Raw genomic sequence first — 18254 nt, 5'->3', positions numbered from 1 at the left:
ACAAGCGTATAACTTATATACAGTGGTAGCTAAAATTATAAGGACATATATTTTTTTGCCTCCAAAACAGGATTTTATTTCATAATGGTAGTTGCTCTCTGAGCACAACAAATATGAAGAGAATGACCTAAATCTCCATATCATGGCCACCATCGTATCTACAAAGTCATCATTGTGCTCTATAAACCATAGTAGAATAGAGGCAACTTAAGGAGATTTAGGTCATTTCCCTTACTGGCCCCTTCAAAATCCAGACCTCAACCCCATCCAGCAAATTTGTGGGCGAGTTTGAAAATAAATTTATAAACTTAAACTTCCTAATAAAATTGCAGAATAAAAGTTTTTGTTTACATATTAAATGTGTGTAACGTCTATAGTAATTATGTATAAATAAATGCACACACATGCATCACTGTAAAAAAATTCCGTAGAAATTGCAGCTGGGTTGCCGGTAACTTACCGTAGATTTAAATTTATGTTTTTTACTGGCAACATTTTGTTCAAAGTTAAATGAAAATTAAACATCTACAAGTCTTTGTCTTTACAGAGTAAAACTAAAAAACAGCATCAAGCAAAACATTTTGGGAAACAAAATCTGAAGCAAAAAACAGAAAAAGGTTGATGATGATTTCTGGTTCCCAGAATGCTTTGCATGAGGCTGTTATTGTATAGTTTTATTCTGTAAAGATAAAGACTTGTTAATATTTAAAATTTATTTAACTTTGAACAAACTCTTGCCAGTAAATAAAATAAATGTAAATCTACGGTAAATTACCGGCAACCCAGCTGCAATAACATTGTAATTTCTACTGATTTTTTTTACAGTATATATTTATTTATTTTATTTATTTATATTTATATTTAAGAAATATTTGCATGTGTATAAACATTTGTATATTTATATATCATTTATATCATATAAATGTAAATATTTATTATATGAATATATATTTCCTTACAAATATGCATACACATATAATATTTGTTGATGCACTGTGTATAATAACTATGTAAACAAAAACTTTTATTCGTGACTAATTATTAAGCAGCCCTATCAAAGGAAACCTTTGGCTTGAGTTGCAGAAGACATGGGCTAACATTACTGATGACGTTCTGAGGAAATATACTGACACTATGCCAGAGAGATGTGCTGCTGTTATTGCTGCAAAAGGTGGACAAACAAAACCTTAAAATTGGATAGTGGATAAAAACAGTACGAATCGCGTCATTAAAGTCACCAAGTGAATTTAACAAAGCAAATAGTTAAGAGCCTCCCATCGGAGTTACAACCTAAATATACTGAATGACCAGATTATTGCATCAATGTTTTTCCCTGATGGCACAGGCATACTTCAAGGTGAATGCCAGGATTCATCAGGCTCAAATTGTGTAAGAGTAGTTCAGGGAACAGGAGACGACATTTTCACACATGGTTTGGCCCCCACAGAGTCCAGACCTTAATTTTTGGCATGTGCTGGAAAGGACTAACGCAACTCTGGACAGGAATAAATGTTGTGACATTGCAGAAGCTTGTTGAAACGATGCCACGCAAATGTGTGTCATAATCAAAGCTAACGGCTGTCCAATGAAATATGAGAGTGTGTTTTTTTATCAGTGTATTATCTTCTATTGAAATATTTCAATAGTTCTAATTTCAAAATGTTGTTCTAGTTGCTATACTATATTATTAGTATAGCAACCATGTTTTTGGATGATTGCAATTTGAATTACGGTAAATTTGGATAACCACCCCAAATTAAATACATTTTAAAACTGTTAGATGTCTGGAAAAATCAGTTTTTGGATGCTGATGCGTGATGAACTCTGAATTTGACGTGCCAGCATCCACAGCAGGGGTCTTCAACCCTGCTCCTGGTGAGCTACAGTCCCTCAGATTTTAGCTCCAACCCTAATCAAACACAGCTGAAGCAGCTAATCAAGGCGTTCAGGGTTGTTTGATAATTACAGACAGGTGTTGGAACTGAAGTCTGTAGGACGGTAGCTCATCAGGAACAGGGTTGGAGACATCTGGGCTGTTTCTCAATATTAGGGCTGGGTATCGATTCAGATGTTCCAGATCGATTCGATTTCGATTCACAAGCAATCGAATCGATTTGATTCCGATTCTCGATTAAACTTTCGATTCCGGTTCTCAGGTAGGTTTTTATACTCGATTCTCGATTCAACTCAATGAATATAGATTTAATACACAAACTATATTAATAAAAAAGAACAGTGAACAGCAGTTTACAAGTGCGTAATTAATAAAAAGAAATTAAAAGCCCGTCCGAGTTGGGTGTATAAGATACCAAATCCAAATCCTCTCACTTACTCTTAACACACCATGCACCAGAGAAAAGTCTGCTAAGATAATTGGTTCAACCACGACTTTACCTTGTATTTTCGTAAGTGGAAAAATCAGCACAAATTCAGCCTGATTGACTTTTTTCTGTGTGGTGGGCTTTATATGATATCAATTTGTAGAGTAGGATGATAATGATAAACAGACAAATCTGTTTAATGTGTAGATCTAACTTTAAGAGTTAATTTTGTAGTCTTAAAATGTACTCCAAATTATATTACACATACCAATTCATTTATATATTAATGATATTTTCTGCTGATACTTCATTTTACTAAGAAACAAATCATTATAGTAAATTGACTACCCTTGCTACATTTAAGTTCTTGTAGTACTGTGCAATGATTTCAATGTTTTTATGCTTTTTGCTCATGTGCATCATAATAAATAGATCTGTTTTAGACTTTAAGGAATGCCTCATAAATGTGTCATATATAACTGAAAACAAGCGAATTTCAGCTTTAACTTGTTTTAAGGCACATAGACAGGAAAATTATGGTTCAGTTGTGCTGCAGCGTTGCTTGTCTTTTACATTGTAATTTCTCAAAAACAAGATTTTCTGACACCGTGACATAACTACACGTGACATGATTTCACCAACTGCCAATTTGTCTGTCCATATTGAACACGAAGGGGGTGCAGTCAATCACAAAACACTCCAATCAGAATCAGGTTTTGCTCTGTTTGCGTTTGTTGTGTTTTTTGCTCTCTCACTTTGGAGCTGAGAAGAACAAGCACATCACAGACGCATAACTTCACTTTTTATGGCTTTCCTAACTTGAGGGATTTCTTATTTTCTGCTTTTAAACATCAATAATAAGTCTCTCCTCATCCATGTTTGATTATTAATATTCATAGGAGCAGTTTCCCGGACAGGGTTTAAATTAATCCAGGACTAGGCGTAATTGGACCTCATTGATTCAACTATTTTGTAGCCCGTGAATGATTTTACTTCGTATTTGAAAGTTACTTCATATTTATATATTATGTCTTTATATTTATAGTACTGAGTGCACTTTTCCATCCAGCCATACAACTAGCCTTAGTAATATTTCCAGCAATCACTGGATAGCCTTGTTACACAAATTTGAAGCTGTTAGGGGGCGTGAACACCAAAGCTTTTACGCCAGCGGCCGGCGCATGTTTACAATTGTTTCCAATGGAAGCTGGGCATTTTTCAAATAAACCAGCAGCTAGTGGTTTTCTTCCGCGCTGAAAACCGGCGCCCGGAGGTTTTCCGCACTCAGCGCTGAGCGCCGATAGTTGAAAGATTTTCAACTTTGGATAAAAAGCTCCGCACGTCATTGTCAGTTCTCACGCGGTCATTCAATCACAGTGGAGGAGGGGCGGGACAAGTATCACAGCAACCAACCGTCTCACAGCTGACGTATCAGAGCTACCAAAGCGCTTGGCTAAAGAAAGCTGGCATTCAGCTGGCATTCGGGGTTGTCCAGGCGTTTTCAGCCGCGTTTAAAAGTTTTGGTGTACACAACCCCTTACACATGTTTAATCGTACTGATTTCTTAAGTTATTTACGCCTGCCGGCTGTGTACGAGCAATGCTTTGTTCCGCTATTTTGTATGGAAGTCTATGAGAAGTCTAGTTTGGTTTCCCCCAAAAAGGGGCGGTGACAAAATTTACAGTCAAGTTCCCGGATGTGCCGGTAGTCTGTATATTACAGCGTAACTAAACCCCTGTTCAGAGCCTGACTCCACCCACTGGCAATATTTAAAAAATGCAAGAAATGTGAGCAGACCCCAACGGTGATAGAGGGGACGAACTGAGCTCGTACCAAGGGTGTGGGGAAATCGCAAAAAGGGCGTGGTGAGCTTCAAATTGCTTACGTAGGGTTGTACCACTTACGTCACGCAGTACCGCAAAATCCAACAGGAAAATTCAACTGCAGTAGCCACCGTTCAACCTGAAGAGGGCAGCACTCAGACGTTTTTACACCATATTGTAGCATTGAAACACTTTATATTAAAAGTTACTCAAATCAATGAACAGCACTAATAAAGCCCCATTCTTACAGATCATTAATAATAAAAAGTTCTCTTTTTATACTCTTTAAGACCTTTTTAACGACTACAGGCACAGTAACATCTTGAGACCATTTTTTATGAGAGTGAAAATGCAAAAATGTATCCCAGTGTGATTTTATTGTATTCAGCTATTAGAAAAAAAATCATGATATTGAATTTATACTTTGAAGGACAGAATTCACAAATATACGGCAATTTCATTAAAAATGCTATATTATTAATATTAAAAATGCTGAAAGCGCCTGAGAAGCCAACATTTAATATACGACTACACCGGGAGACAAACTGTATGTTGCTTTGTGTGTGGTTTTGTAACAAGTAATGACCTATCATTATTTTCGTCCTTCAGAAACAATTTTCTGTACTTTGCCATACATCTCAGTAATGCTTTCACAGTTACAAGCTGTGTACCTATTGAAGGTCAATTTTACATTCAGTTACTTTAAGTTAAGAAGATTACTTTTCCAAGGTTTGTTGTTATAAGATACGAGCATGTGCATGTTGCAAAAAATATCAATAAACCTCCTTGATATGCTCTATCAGACATATTTATGCTATGCTGGTTGTTGAGGGCAAAAAAAATCGATCTGTCACTGACCCCACCCCTGAGACACACCATTGGATGAGATAATGCAAGCAATTAAGCAAAAGCTGTACGGTTCAAGTCTTCCTATTGTATCACAATTCCTTTCTCCGCAGCATCTTCCCGCTATGACCTTGTCCTGTGTATAAGTGTATTTGAACACTCACCTGAAGAAGCCTTTGCATCCCTCACAGGTCATGGCGTTAAAGTGGTATCCTGTGGATTTGTCACCACACACTTGACAAATTTTAGGCCCGTCATCTTCCTCTGATTCTTCCTCAGACATATCACCATGCCCCGAGTCACCCAGGGGAGAAAGCTCCTCCATTTCTTTATTCATTCTGGGCTGAAGCAAACACTGTAACACAGGACATAATCTACATCACAAAACTAAAACTTATAAGCACATGCTCAAGAAATCATAAATTGCTCAAAAAATAGCTAATGTTAAACTATAAATGTAAAAAGTGCAGTTGCAATCGACCCTTAAAAACCAAGTAGATATTTCAGCCTTACTTGAATACATGCCATATATGAATGAATACATGCAATAATTAATAAATGAATAAATACATGCAGATATATATGAATGAATGCATGCAATAATTAATGAATGAATGAATACATGCAATAATGAATAAATACATATATGAATTAATACATGCAATAATTAATGAATTAATTAGTACATGTCATGCAATAATGAATACATGCAAATATGAACGAATCTTTACAATATAAAAGAATAAAAAAGTAAAAGAGCATGAATGCCACATGCTACAGTATATTTAAATGACAAACCCTGATGAATTCCTATGTGCAAACATCCTGTTTATGAATCATCACTACAACCCTGCTTTATTATTCATTAAAACAATGCAATGCACGTTTTAGCATTGAGCTCACACAGATCCGTGGCAATAGAAACAAACACCTTTAAAATTCCTACAAACAACATCATCTAAAGACATAACCACCTAAAAACCTGTCTAGATGTGAAAATACTTGTACAGTATCAATCGAGCACATAATCAGTTATGGTAAACTGGATAACTTTTGACTATCCGTGAATAAAAAAAAAAGATGAACTCTTCAGAGTTCAGGCGACATACCCTCTGCATGATCTCTGTAATGCAGAAATTTGTAGCGTGTCCTCCAGGGCCAAGACCTTTATCCTAAATAAGCTACTGACAGAACCCAGCGCATATACTCACTGCAATGCCAAACAAAGCTGAAATTACATGTTGCCATGGTATCCACGTGGGACCACTAAGCCGTGGTCAAGTCAGGCTCTCTCTCTTTTAAAGCATAATAATAAAGTGCCTACCGCTACAATAAGGTTTGTCAGGGTTGGGTTCGATTCTCATGACAGAGAAAATGTGTGTGTGTGTGTGGGGGGGGGGGTTGAACAGATCACGTCAAAGAAATTGATTTTTTTTATATTGAATGTAATATTTAAATAGAAATGTGCATTCTTTTGGGCAACAAATTTGCATTTATTTAGTCAGTAGATGCTTTAATCCAAGGTGATTAAGAGATGAAACCTGTACAAACAAGTGCTCAATAAAACGTTTATCCTAAAACAATGACCTTATCTAATACACTGTAAAAAAAAATTATTGAGGAGTTACCTTAATCTATTATCTGATATTGTTGTTAATTTATTTAGTAATTTGGCCTTTACTAAAGCTGTACTACTAATAACAAAACCAAAGGAAGGCTACATAATAAGTACTTCATTTATTGCTGAGTTTAAAGTGTCAGAAAGAACAAAGACTTGTTGGTTAAGAAATATGTCTTTTTTTTATAAATGTGCTTTCTGTGGCTTTATACAACTTAACCACAGGTTTTGAGAAGAGGAAGCTCTTAGTCGTTCTTTTCTTCCCCACACAGCTCAAATTACCCTTGGCCTTTTTACCTAGTTACCATTTTTCTCCAATTTCCTTTCCCTGGGTCATTGTGAATAAACACACTATACGCTATGAATTGTTCAGGATCTGCATTGTAAAAACAAAAGCTCTGAAAGATAGAACATAACAGGCTATAAAATAAAGGTGATCAGGATTTTTGGGACCCAACACTGAAGCAGTATCGGCTAATACAGATTACCGATCAAATACAGTAGTCTATTGAAACGCTTCAGACTCAAATATAGAGCGGAAGTATATACGCGGTTGTGAGGTATCTGAAAAAATAGTTCCACTATAGCAAATAACACGGATTGAAATCATAAATTGCGCCAATATATTTGTTTTTAATCATCAACGAACACCACGAACCACTCGGTGAGTAGTACAGTTTTGAAAATGAACGTTAAGTGTTGTTTTAATGACATGTTTGTGCATGGTCATTGACTTCCATTCTGAAGCAGTCAAGAGACGCTTCTAAATGAGTCAAAAACTCAAGACACGACCCATTGTCAAAATTTCTGTGTCCATCACTGTAGTTCATCCAAAACAAACCAGAAATGAGACTCAAAGTGTTAAATACCGGAATTATCCTTTAAACGGTGCATCTTTTTTTGTCGTTTTATTTATTGGTTTCTCAATTTTTTTGCTATTTTTTACCATTTTCGCTTGGGTTTAGGGTTAGAACAACTTATTGTTATATAAAAATGACATCCGAACCCAAACCCCAACTCTAACCCCAACTCCAAGCGACCATGGCTTAAATATGGACAAAAACATGGAGAAACCTGTATATTAAATAACCTCCTTAAGCAAATCTAAAATCTAACCCTAAACCCAAGCGAAAATGGTTTAAAAAACAGAAAAAAAAGAGAAACCAATAAATAAAACGACAAAAAAAGATGCACCGTTTAAGTGAATGGGAAGGACTGGCGTATCATTATGCACTCCAAAGTGGAATTTGGCGTATGTATTGCACGAGTTTTACACTTCGTGCTATTTATACGCATCTTCAGGAGACTGTATTGCTTGAGCAATAGCAGGAAAGTGCAGGATCTCTTAAACCTAAATAAAATTAAATCCTAATTTAATTCTAATTGAATGACTTCAGTTTCCTCAAAAAAGCTCAAGATGTGTTTTCAGCCACGAGAGGTCACACTAAATACCGACTGAAGACATTTAGTTCTGAAAATTATTTTGTTTTTAATTTTGTGTGTACATATTTCCTGTATTTTCTGTATCTTAAAAAAAGAGTGAAAAATAAATATGGATGGACATTTAAACTTTGCTAAAACAACAAAACAATGGACCATTTTACAGCTCACGTGATCAAATAGCCTGCGTTCGCATTTAGCCAACTGAAGTGGTGTTATTCCCCATTGGTTCTTACATGTTACTGTAGCAACTCAGAAAGTTTATTAAAACGGTTTCCCGGCATCAAAATGTCTGGTTGTTGCGTTTGGTTGCACTAATATAATATACTATACATGTATCTGGCAACTTTACTTTTGGCCATCTGCTAACATCTTCTATCCACTCCACTACAGTACACGGATCTGGTAGATGTGTTAAATAAGTTGATAAGTCAACTTTTTAAAATAACTTTGTCTGTCTGTGTTGCTTCACTGCTGATTCTTGCCATACTTCCGTTGCCTAAATGCGCACGCCTACGGTGCCATGTCATCATTGTGTACAAACAGTAAAAGGGTCTATATTACACTCTCAGAAATAAAGGTCCAACAGTTGTCACTGGGACAGTACCCTTTCAAAAAGGTGCACCTTTGTACCCAAAGAGTGCATATTAGTAGTTTTTAAAACATCTGTATGCACATTTTACATAAAAATTTGTGCGTACGCATGCTTAGTGAATGAGACCCAATGTCTGCATTTGTGATCGTAGAAACAACAAACAACAAGCGGTACTCTACACTGCAAAAAACTCATGTTTGAATCATGGTTTAAATCAGAGGTAGCCAAACTAGGGCCATGCCGGGCACTTTAATCTGGAATGCTAAGCAGTTTATAATTAGGATTTTGGTCCACCACCAACGTTCAAAAGATGTCGCTAGCGCTGAAAAACTCGAATGGAAAATGAGCGCGATGGGGGGCAACAAAATGGAAAAAATAAACACTGAATGTTGTGTGTTTGAAACAGAATGACAGCAAAATACTTCAACAACATCAGACAGAAGCCGGTGTGTTATTTGCGTGAAATGAAATTATTCGCCCTTAAGAAAATGAAGCAAGCTTTAACTTTACTATGGTCTCACTACGGTGTTTTATTTGTAGGAAAACTGTGGTAATGCAAATGGGAATTTTCCTGCTAAAACATGATTACTCTTCCTTACAGGTAAACTGTAAAATTCTGCACGTATCTGGAGTGGTTAGCAGATCTCCCTGGTGATGTTTTTAATACGCCTCTAATTGGACATAACATTCATACAGTAAGCTTAACAAACACATCAGTGATTGGTTAAAATGCTCAATGCTGCAAAAACATGTATTAAGAAATATTTGATGCAATGTTAGGAAATCCAGATGTGTAATGCTGTGCTGTAATGTAATGTAATGTGACCATACACACACACGCACACATTTTAGTGACAATCAATAATCTGTTCATCCCTAACTGCAAAATTCCACACAAGTCACATCAACAGCATGCTAATCGTTGCCATAAAGCATAGAGGACTGATAATGGACACTGCTTGTTCACATGACATGAGCATAACTGTGGCCCATAATTGGATACTGGTCAGGCAATACAAAAATTTGTGAAATTGACAAATTTAACCTTGCATGATGGTCATCAGAAGTAAACAATGAATCAATAGAGGAGACCATGAAGGTAGCAATTATGATAAACACCAAGTTGAATGGATCACAAGACTAGAGCGACACTGCAAGTACTCAGATACTTATTCAACTAACTTTCTGTATAATAGTGGTCCAGATTGAATTTAAAGATTCAATGTGACTTGCATTTCACATTGTCTTCAAAAACAGATATGAACAATATATGAGTGAACACAACCTGCGTAGTTTAACATTTATTATTTTATATTATATTATTATTATAATGGTGGGCATTTTCAAAACACTTCAGTTTGTACCTGTAACCTGTGTAATTTTTTAATTTACCTGTATAAGACTTCATGCTGGTGTAGCACTGCTAATTTGCATGTGTATTGTACAAAATCACAAAGGGTCCATTAAGAAGCTACTCAAGCACACGTATGACTCATTGTAAGCATCAGTGGTGTTGATAAGCTGCAATTGCTGAACTGTAAGTGTATCAGTGTTTTATCAAAAACTCTTCCTAAAGCTTCTTAAAATAATAATTTCTTATCTTTAAAAAAAATCTGTGGAGCCTTTTTCCATTGTAAAGAAACCTTTATACATCTGAAAGTTTTTGTAGTCATCAATGGTTCATTGTGAAACCATAATATTGTACAGCCAGACAAAGCAAATGTAAGGAACCTTTCTTTTAAAGATTGTACAAATATAACTTTACCCTAAAAAACGTGCCTTAGCTATTCAAGCCTTACAATTTTTGAATTAAATAAATACAGTTTATACGGTTAACAGATTTGTTTTGTTTTATCTGAAATATGTTATTGGAATATAAACTATTTTGGAGATTTCCGTCTTTCAGGTACATCATAGCTGTACATGTATGATGAGAAATAGCGACTGTGTTGCCCACGGCATCAAAGAGACTTTAGTCTTATTCACAGACATGCCTTTTTATAGACTTCGACTCACTCTGCCATCATACGTATGGGACTGAAACATTTAGTTCAACTCTTAATAACCGTAATTATGAAAAACTACTTCAACCCTGGGGTTCAGGGAAAAGCACTCTGGGAAAATTGCATTTTTATATAAGTGCATAATGTGCACATTCCATTTATTCAGGGATTCTTTTGGTTCTTTTTGGCTTTAATTATTTAAAAGCAATATCATTATATAACAAACTGTCAAATTGATTTGGGGGGGGCGGAGGTTGGAGTAAGAAAGGAAAATGAAATAATGCCAGATTCAGATGACAAAATATCAGCCATTTTGGCACAATCTGTTTGAAGTAAGGTGTTCTGGTGATTTCTAAATAATAACAAACTTCTGGGTGAAAAAAAGTCACAAAACAACAAAAAATTTTGAAATCAAAATGACATAATATTACAGCAGTTGTGTAATCTGAACCTGGCATAAGAGAGAAAGAGAAATCACGGTGAAAAGATCGAAAACACAACAAAAATCACATTAAAGATTTCACAAAACAAAAGGCAGAAGGATTCAATGGCACTACTAAAGGTAGGGATGCACCGATACCACTTTTTTGGAATACGAGTATGAGTATGAGTACTTGCATTTCAGTACTTGCCGATACCGATACCGAGTACTTAATAAAAAACATGATTTAAATTTACAGGTAACAGCTTTATTCATATAATTTAACAAAAAAACAAGGGACTAGTTTTCCAGTTTGTTGTAAACTCTGCCTCTTTGGACAACACAAGAGGCATTAACCCCTTACACGCCGCTCAAACATAGACATTTCTCAGACCGTGGTATCGATCCCTGGTATCGGGGGACTTTTAACGAGTACTTTAGAAAATGTGGTATCGAGGCCGATACCCAATACCAGTATCAGTATCGGTGCATCTCTAACTAAAGGGACATTTGATTCTTACCGTTTTGGAATCCATTCAGCTGATTTCGGGTCTGGCGCTAGCACTTTTAGCATAGCTTAGCACAATCCATTGAATCTGATTAGACCATTAGGATCACGCCTAAAAAAATAACCAAAAAAACTTTGGTTATAGGATTTAGACCTTTGTAAATCAAATGTTGCCATTAGACTTGCTTGGCTGTCGTCATGACACTCAGCATATGAATATCAGTGTGTTACACGCTCAACTAACAGTCCAGACCATCAAGTCAAATGACACAAAACAGGACATTATATCAATGTAGGTCTACGGTAGAAAAAAACAACAACATATATTTCAGCATAAAATGCCTACATTGATTGCAAAAATAAAAGGAAAGTTCACCAAAAATGCTAAACACAAATGATCCATTTAATATTAAAAGGCCCTCATTTTATTTTCAATATGAACAATAAATCTATAAAATGTAGCACTTGTATGCTTGTTTTGGTTTTAATATTGCTAAATAATAGTAGCCTAGGTTTCCCCATGCTGCCTTGTGGGCAAATTTATTCACCCTGCAAGTCTAGCATGGAAACTATGGACCTTTATTGCCTCTGAAATAAGGAACCAATCACAGAACGGGGAGGAGGAGGCAAGATGATGACAACGTCTATGCAACACACCCAAGCGGTTTTGTTTATCCAACGCGGGAGCAGCCGACGCAAATTTACTTTTCGATGCAGCTTTAGATAGTGTTCGAAGTAGTTTTGAAATACTTTTTTTTTTAAGAGCAACTTTTGGTGTTAAACAATTTCATATCCAAGAAGGATGTTGGCTGGTGGATATGACAAGACATGATAGCCACAGAGTTTTATAGGACCAACCTGCTAGGCATCGTCGTAGACAAAGTCCATTTAACTTAAAAATGCTAAGTGGTATTTATTAATATCATATTGTCATTATGCCTGTACTGTGGTTGTCACAGTGCCACTACATTGGGTTGCTTTTCAATATCAATAAACAGCTACCGGTTTAGTTGCATAGCTTTCAGCTGTATGCACACGCACCGATAAAAGTCGTTTACGTTTGAATTTATGTCGCTCTACATACGTCATCTGGTATAATTGAAACGATTGGCTATGAGCTACGTACAGACGCATTTGATAGACATTCGTAGCGACCAATAAACGGCTCTGGGCATTCGTATACCACGCCTCAAATACAAGAAAATGAGCATATGGTATCCAGACCACATCTCATTCTCTATGAGACTGTTCTGGTGTTAGCCAGGCTAAAATAATAGGCAATTTTAATCGATTTCATACACACACATATTGTTTCACTTCAGAAGACATATGATTTCACACATACAATATTTACTGGTATATTGCAGTTAAGAGATCATGTGTTACCAAAAAAGAAAAAAAGGTAAATTGGTTCTCACAATTTACCAGTAAGAGATGTTGTAAAAAATGAATATCAGTCATTTACTGGTACAATGCTGTGTGTGAACAGAGAATAGAATTACCGGTATAAGCACGCACAACAAAAGAATGCCCCTCGGGCTAATCATAAAACTCTGACACAGATCATGCGTTTACCTCCTGAGCTGTTTACAGAAGTTTTTCTCCACACGCTGTTTGAAGTCGAACACATAAAACGTGCCAAATCTTTTCACTGGAGTTGTTTTCAAACAGTTTTCTATCTACTTGCCGAATTGCCAATTAGCTTTGTGCACTCTCTTTGAAACATTGATTTTAGATGTCATGTTGTTATAGACGCGGGTTGCAACTTTTTCCCTACAGGTCAGTAATACTGCAATATTGTTTGGTCAAGAGCAACTGCACGATTGTCAGCGCTTGCCACAGAAGTAAAAAATTCAAACCACGGATATAATCATGACCCACCATTGTTTACCACACACCACCAACCTCGCAGAGATTTACAGCAGGGTTTTCACACTGTGGGTTGGGACTCACATGTAAGTCACATAGTGGGATAAGGTGGGTCACAATGCTGTTGTGGTGAATGACCCCCCCACCAAAAAAAAATAAAACAGTTTAGTGCAATTAATGACTAGCAATGACAATGATATGAAATACAATAAATTATTTAGATATTTAATAAAATTTTCATTTCATTAATAAAATGACCAGGAAAATAAAAAAACTACTCGATTATAAAAAGTAAAATGTGCATTTTTTTTATTTTCCATTTAAAAGTATGTTGGTAGGTCCTGGGATAGATTATACCTGATACTATCTTAATTTGGTACTGATGTGTAAATTATATCTTACTGGTAAAAAGATGTAACAGTGTTGCATGTTTGTGAACAGCAAATGTTTGTATTTTATATTAAAGTAATTCTGGTAAATTCATGATAATTTACCAAAATTAACTTTCAACTTAATTAAAAATTACCTTGTTTACTTTTTGCTAGAGATCTGCTAATATATCTGTTTACAGATATTTACACCAGCATTTTCTCATTATCGGATATCAGTTTTGTAATATTGGACTGACCGATAAATGCCACCATCTTTTAGCCGTTTTGAGAAATGTGCGCTGGACGCCATTTCGTCACAGCATCTGAGGAGAGGAGCTAACAACAACAGCAGCCTTTACAGCAAATATGACGGCGGAGTGACGCCACTTTATTAAAAGGATTTGAGTATACTTACTTAGCTTTAATTAAATCAACTTATTTAACATAACAGACAATATTGCACAGATTAGATGTGTTATAAATGCCTGATATGCAATGTATGCAGCTTGTCCAAAAAATTGAGACGAACTCACAGAGTCATGCTGATCCATCAAATCCTGCCCCAATAACAATGTAGCTTTACTGGAATTAAACAGCCATGAATGAATGCTTGTGGGAAATAAAAAAGCTGAATTAAATGAGTTTTTCTGTTTTTTATGCTTATTAGTAGCCTCATAAAAACACATTCATATTGCTGTTCACTTACCAGGTTGAAGGCTGAAGCACAGCCACAACATGTAGCTAACTTTTAACAAGATTAACATATACCAGATAAACATTATTTTGCTTAAAAAGTAAATGTCTGTGGACATTAATTCATTATTTATTAAATCCGCAAGCTGTCGCAGTTTGATAGAGTTAATGCTTGAGTAATTGCATAGATAAACAGACCTTTGTCAACAGCCATTTCATAAACTAACTAAATAATAATTATTATGACATAAAATACCAGTTAAGAAATTCAATGACATATAAGCTGCTTTGTTTGTTACTTTCCTGACAATGTATTATTCCAGTGATATTATTCATTCAATTAATATTATTCTTCACTCTTTCAGACCCCTATTTATTACAGTTTATGCAAAGAGGAAGTGATTGTTATTATTATAAGGGTTTATTCAGTTCCATTAGTCTTCTACTTGTGTCAAAAAATAAATAAAAACAGAAGTATAACAGTAAATAAAAATTGATTCACCATATTGTTTATCGGGCGCATAAGCATCCAAATATTTTTTATCTGTATCAGTCGATCACTACTTTTTGCCTACTGCTGAATAGATGCGATGTTTGACATGGGCTGTGGGATGTTAATTTGTTAGGGAGGACATGGTTGTATTTTGTTTATTGTCCCTTTAGACCTTGGGACAAAGAATTGGTATGCAAGTGGACTACATGCAATTATCTGTACAGATAAAATATTCAGAGTTGAAAATATTTTGAGTAGTAGTAGTGAGTGAGTACTGAGTAGTAGTAGACATTTGATGTAAAATAAAAAACAAAAAACTCCATATGTTTACATTCAGATACAGTTTGTGCAATCACCTTAACTGCATTGATTCTGCACTGATGTGGTTTCTTTTCCATCTAAGTCTCCAATAGACATAGACAAACACAATCAGGCTCAACTAAGCACACAACAGTAAGTTATCATTCAGGGTGCAGGCTGAAAAAATGAGGAAACCCTTGAATTTAATAGCTTGTAAATCCTGCTTTAGCAGCAGCAACGTCCAACAAATGTTTCCCGTAATTGCTTTAAAGCTTACACAATACAGATAATGAATTTGAAACCTTATTTTTTCTGGGCTGTTTTGATTGCAAAGCCCACTTCATGTCAGGTCACAGCATCTTAAAAAATACAGGCCATTTATCAAGCGTGCGTACGAACAGAAGTGTGCGTAAAGTGTGCGTAGGAACAGTTTTACGCAAAGTGTGGAATTTATCAAATTGTACTTATACGTAGAAATGTGTGTAAATATACGCACACCTCGGAGTATGCGTACGCAGAGCATCTAGTGGTAGAATAGCGATACTACACAGGACCGTCCATCCCCAGCGTTAAAAGAACACTTTGCCTATTTATTATCCACCCCCAGGTGTTAAAAATGATTACTGTTAATAAAGTAACTGCAAATCAGTACTGAAGTTAATTAATGAAATAAGTGTCTAACCCTATATAAGAAAGCTCCGTCAAATGCTTGACACAGTGACTTATCTTGCATTATTGGAAGACTTGGCAAATCATCCATTCCGCCGGGAGCGCGTTTTCAGAGATCGCGCCGATGATGCTTTATGCGGCTGTCCAAGGAAAGTTCTGTCATTGTCTGTCCTCCTACAGATTTCACGTCGGTGTGCTGTGACGCGTTTTTTTTTTTTTTTTTTTTTTGGCTGTTAATTTAATGTCAAACCACTTTTTTATTTCTAGAAGTGTTCTCATACCCAACGGAATTAAACTCACTGGTAACATGTTCCCATGCAGATTTGTTTTCTTTTGTTAGACATCCTCCCGTACTAAGTGAACCAAACAGATATGTTATTAACCTCATCCACCAGTAACTCAATTTCTGTGTCTGCAAAGTTCCTCTTTTACGCTCTCTTTGCCATTATTGCGATGAGGGAAAAAGCACAACCACGTGACTTATAACGGGAGGTGTTGTCACCATATATGGTTCATTGGAGGCGTTTCGGAATGCAAATGACCATGAACGTGCACGAGCATGGTGCTTAAGAACAAGTGGGATTTATCATCAAGGATTACTTACTGATGTGCGTACGAACCACGTGCGCACGTTTGATAAATCCCGATTTTTTTGTACTTAGGCACATTCTAAATTTCATTCGTAGGTACAAATATAGAACATTTTCTACGCACTGTTGATAAATGAGGCCCCTGGACTCTGACATCACCATTTTAAGCCACTTTAGTCTTCAATCAATGCAGACATTCTGTAATAAGCCAACTAGACTGCTGCTTGAAATTAAAATAAATAATAGTTGTTTCATCTTAAACTTTTCTAATAGGGCTAGGCAAAAAAATCACCTGCGATTCTCATGGAATCTCATGAATGCTTATTGCAGTTAAGGCCGCTTGCTTCAAACACGTTGACCTAGTTTGCATTAGTTAGCCATCCATGCTGTTGCTCCAATGCAATGTTTTTTTTTTGGGGGGGGGGTTCATGACAAAAAATAAGTAGTATATATTCTCTATTGCACTTGACTTATATAATATTTAAAGGATGGTCTTTGGATTACAAAAAAAGGTCTCATATGTTCAGTTAGTAAGTTGTTTAAAGTTATTGAATGCTACTGTACCTTCTGTTAAAGGGGACATATCATGAAAATCTGACTTTTTTCCATGTTTAGTGTTATAATTGGGTCCCCAGTGCTTCTATCAACCTAGAAAATTTGACAAAGAGCAACCCAGTAGCTTAGGGTGTTTTAGTTTATTTTAGGGGCGCTTTCACACCTGCCTCATTTAGTTCGGTTGAATCGTACCAGAGTTCGATTGCTCACTTGGTGCGATTCATTTGGGCAGGTGAGAATGCAGCAACCGAACTCTGGAGGGCACCAAAAGCGGACCAAACACTTTGAAGAGGTGATCTCGGTACGCTTTCAACAAACTCTAGAGCGGTTTGTTTGTGATGAGAATACGATCCGAGATTGAACCGACCTAACTGCAAAAGTACTGCGCATTTTGGACTAAACCAGCTGCCGTAGTCAGCTGCGCAGTGCATTATCAGATGAGGAAGTGTTTGTTGACAGTTTCTATTACCAATATTAGCACAATGACAGATTGTAGACATACCTGGAGTTTGCGAGGAGGTGCGGGCAGAGCCTCAGAAATTTGGTGTCTTCGCCGTTTGTAGTGCATTAAAACACTGTTTTCAAGCCGCATTCGCGATTCATTATGGAAATGAATGGTTTGTCTAGGCGCTGTACAAACTATAAATAACAACCACGGACATAATTACAGCACGCAGCCGTCTGTGCATGGTGTCTGCTGTATTTTCCTGCTTTTTGTTTACTTCCGGAGTTCTGTTGGAATTTCGCGGATGTTGATTCTGACCAATCGAGAAGCAGTTTAGGAAATACGTTCAAATACATTTGGCCAATGAGTGATGTTGATTTTATCACATGACTGAATTTTGGCTTGTTTCAACTGGTGCGGACCAGAGCATCAATGTGGTGTGAAAAGGAACCAAAACTGCTAAAAAGCTCCAATGTATCATTTTTTGCTTTTGGTCCAGACCAAATGAACCAAACTACAGATGTGAAAACAACCTAAAAGAACCAAACCCAGTTCACTTAAAGTGAACCAAAAAAGGTACTAGCCGAATGTGACCTCAGTCCTTTTGGTGTTCACAATATAGTGGACTCAAAAGAGGACCCACTGAAGCGATCTCAGACAGTTTCTTGTTCACATCACAACTTCATAAGAACTC

At 36.3% G+C, this 18254-nt stretch overlaps 1 protein-coding gene across 2 annotated transcripts in view; it reads right to left on the bottom strand.

Moving 5' to 3' along the window:
* The window catches only part of nr1i2 (nuclear receptor subfamily 1, group I, member 2), a 59001-nt gene that overhangs the window by 31762 nt on the left and 8985 nt on the right, over positions 1–18254 (bottom strand). Inside the window, exons 2-3 of one of the 2 annotated variants that reach the window (XM_065292974.2) lie at positions 11589–11687; positions 5155–5345 (exon numbers count right to left, since the gene is read on the bottom strand). In XM_065292974.2, coding sequence (XP_065149046.1) covers positions 5155–5345; positions 11589–11603 — 206 coding nt within the window. In that variant the 5' untranslated portion in view covers positions 11604–11687. The remainder of the gene's footprint in view (positions 1–5154; positions 5346–11588; positions 11688–18254) is intronic. The other variant, XM_065292975.2, reaches the window with a different exon arrangement.

Source organism: Paramisgurnus dabryanus, chromosome 15 (assembly GCF_030506205.2).
Source record: "Paramisgurnus dabryanus chromosome 15, PD_genome_1.1, whole genome shotgun sequence".
NCBI lineage: Eukaryota > Metazoa > Chordata > Actinopteri > Cypriniformes > Cobitidae > Paramisgurnus > Paramisgurnus dabryanus.
Note: the sequence above shows the minus strand (reverse complement) of the source record. Positions and strands in the feature narration are given on the sequence as shown.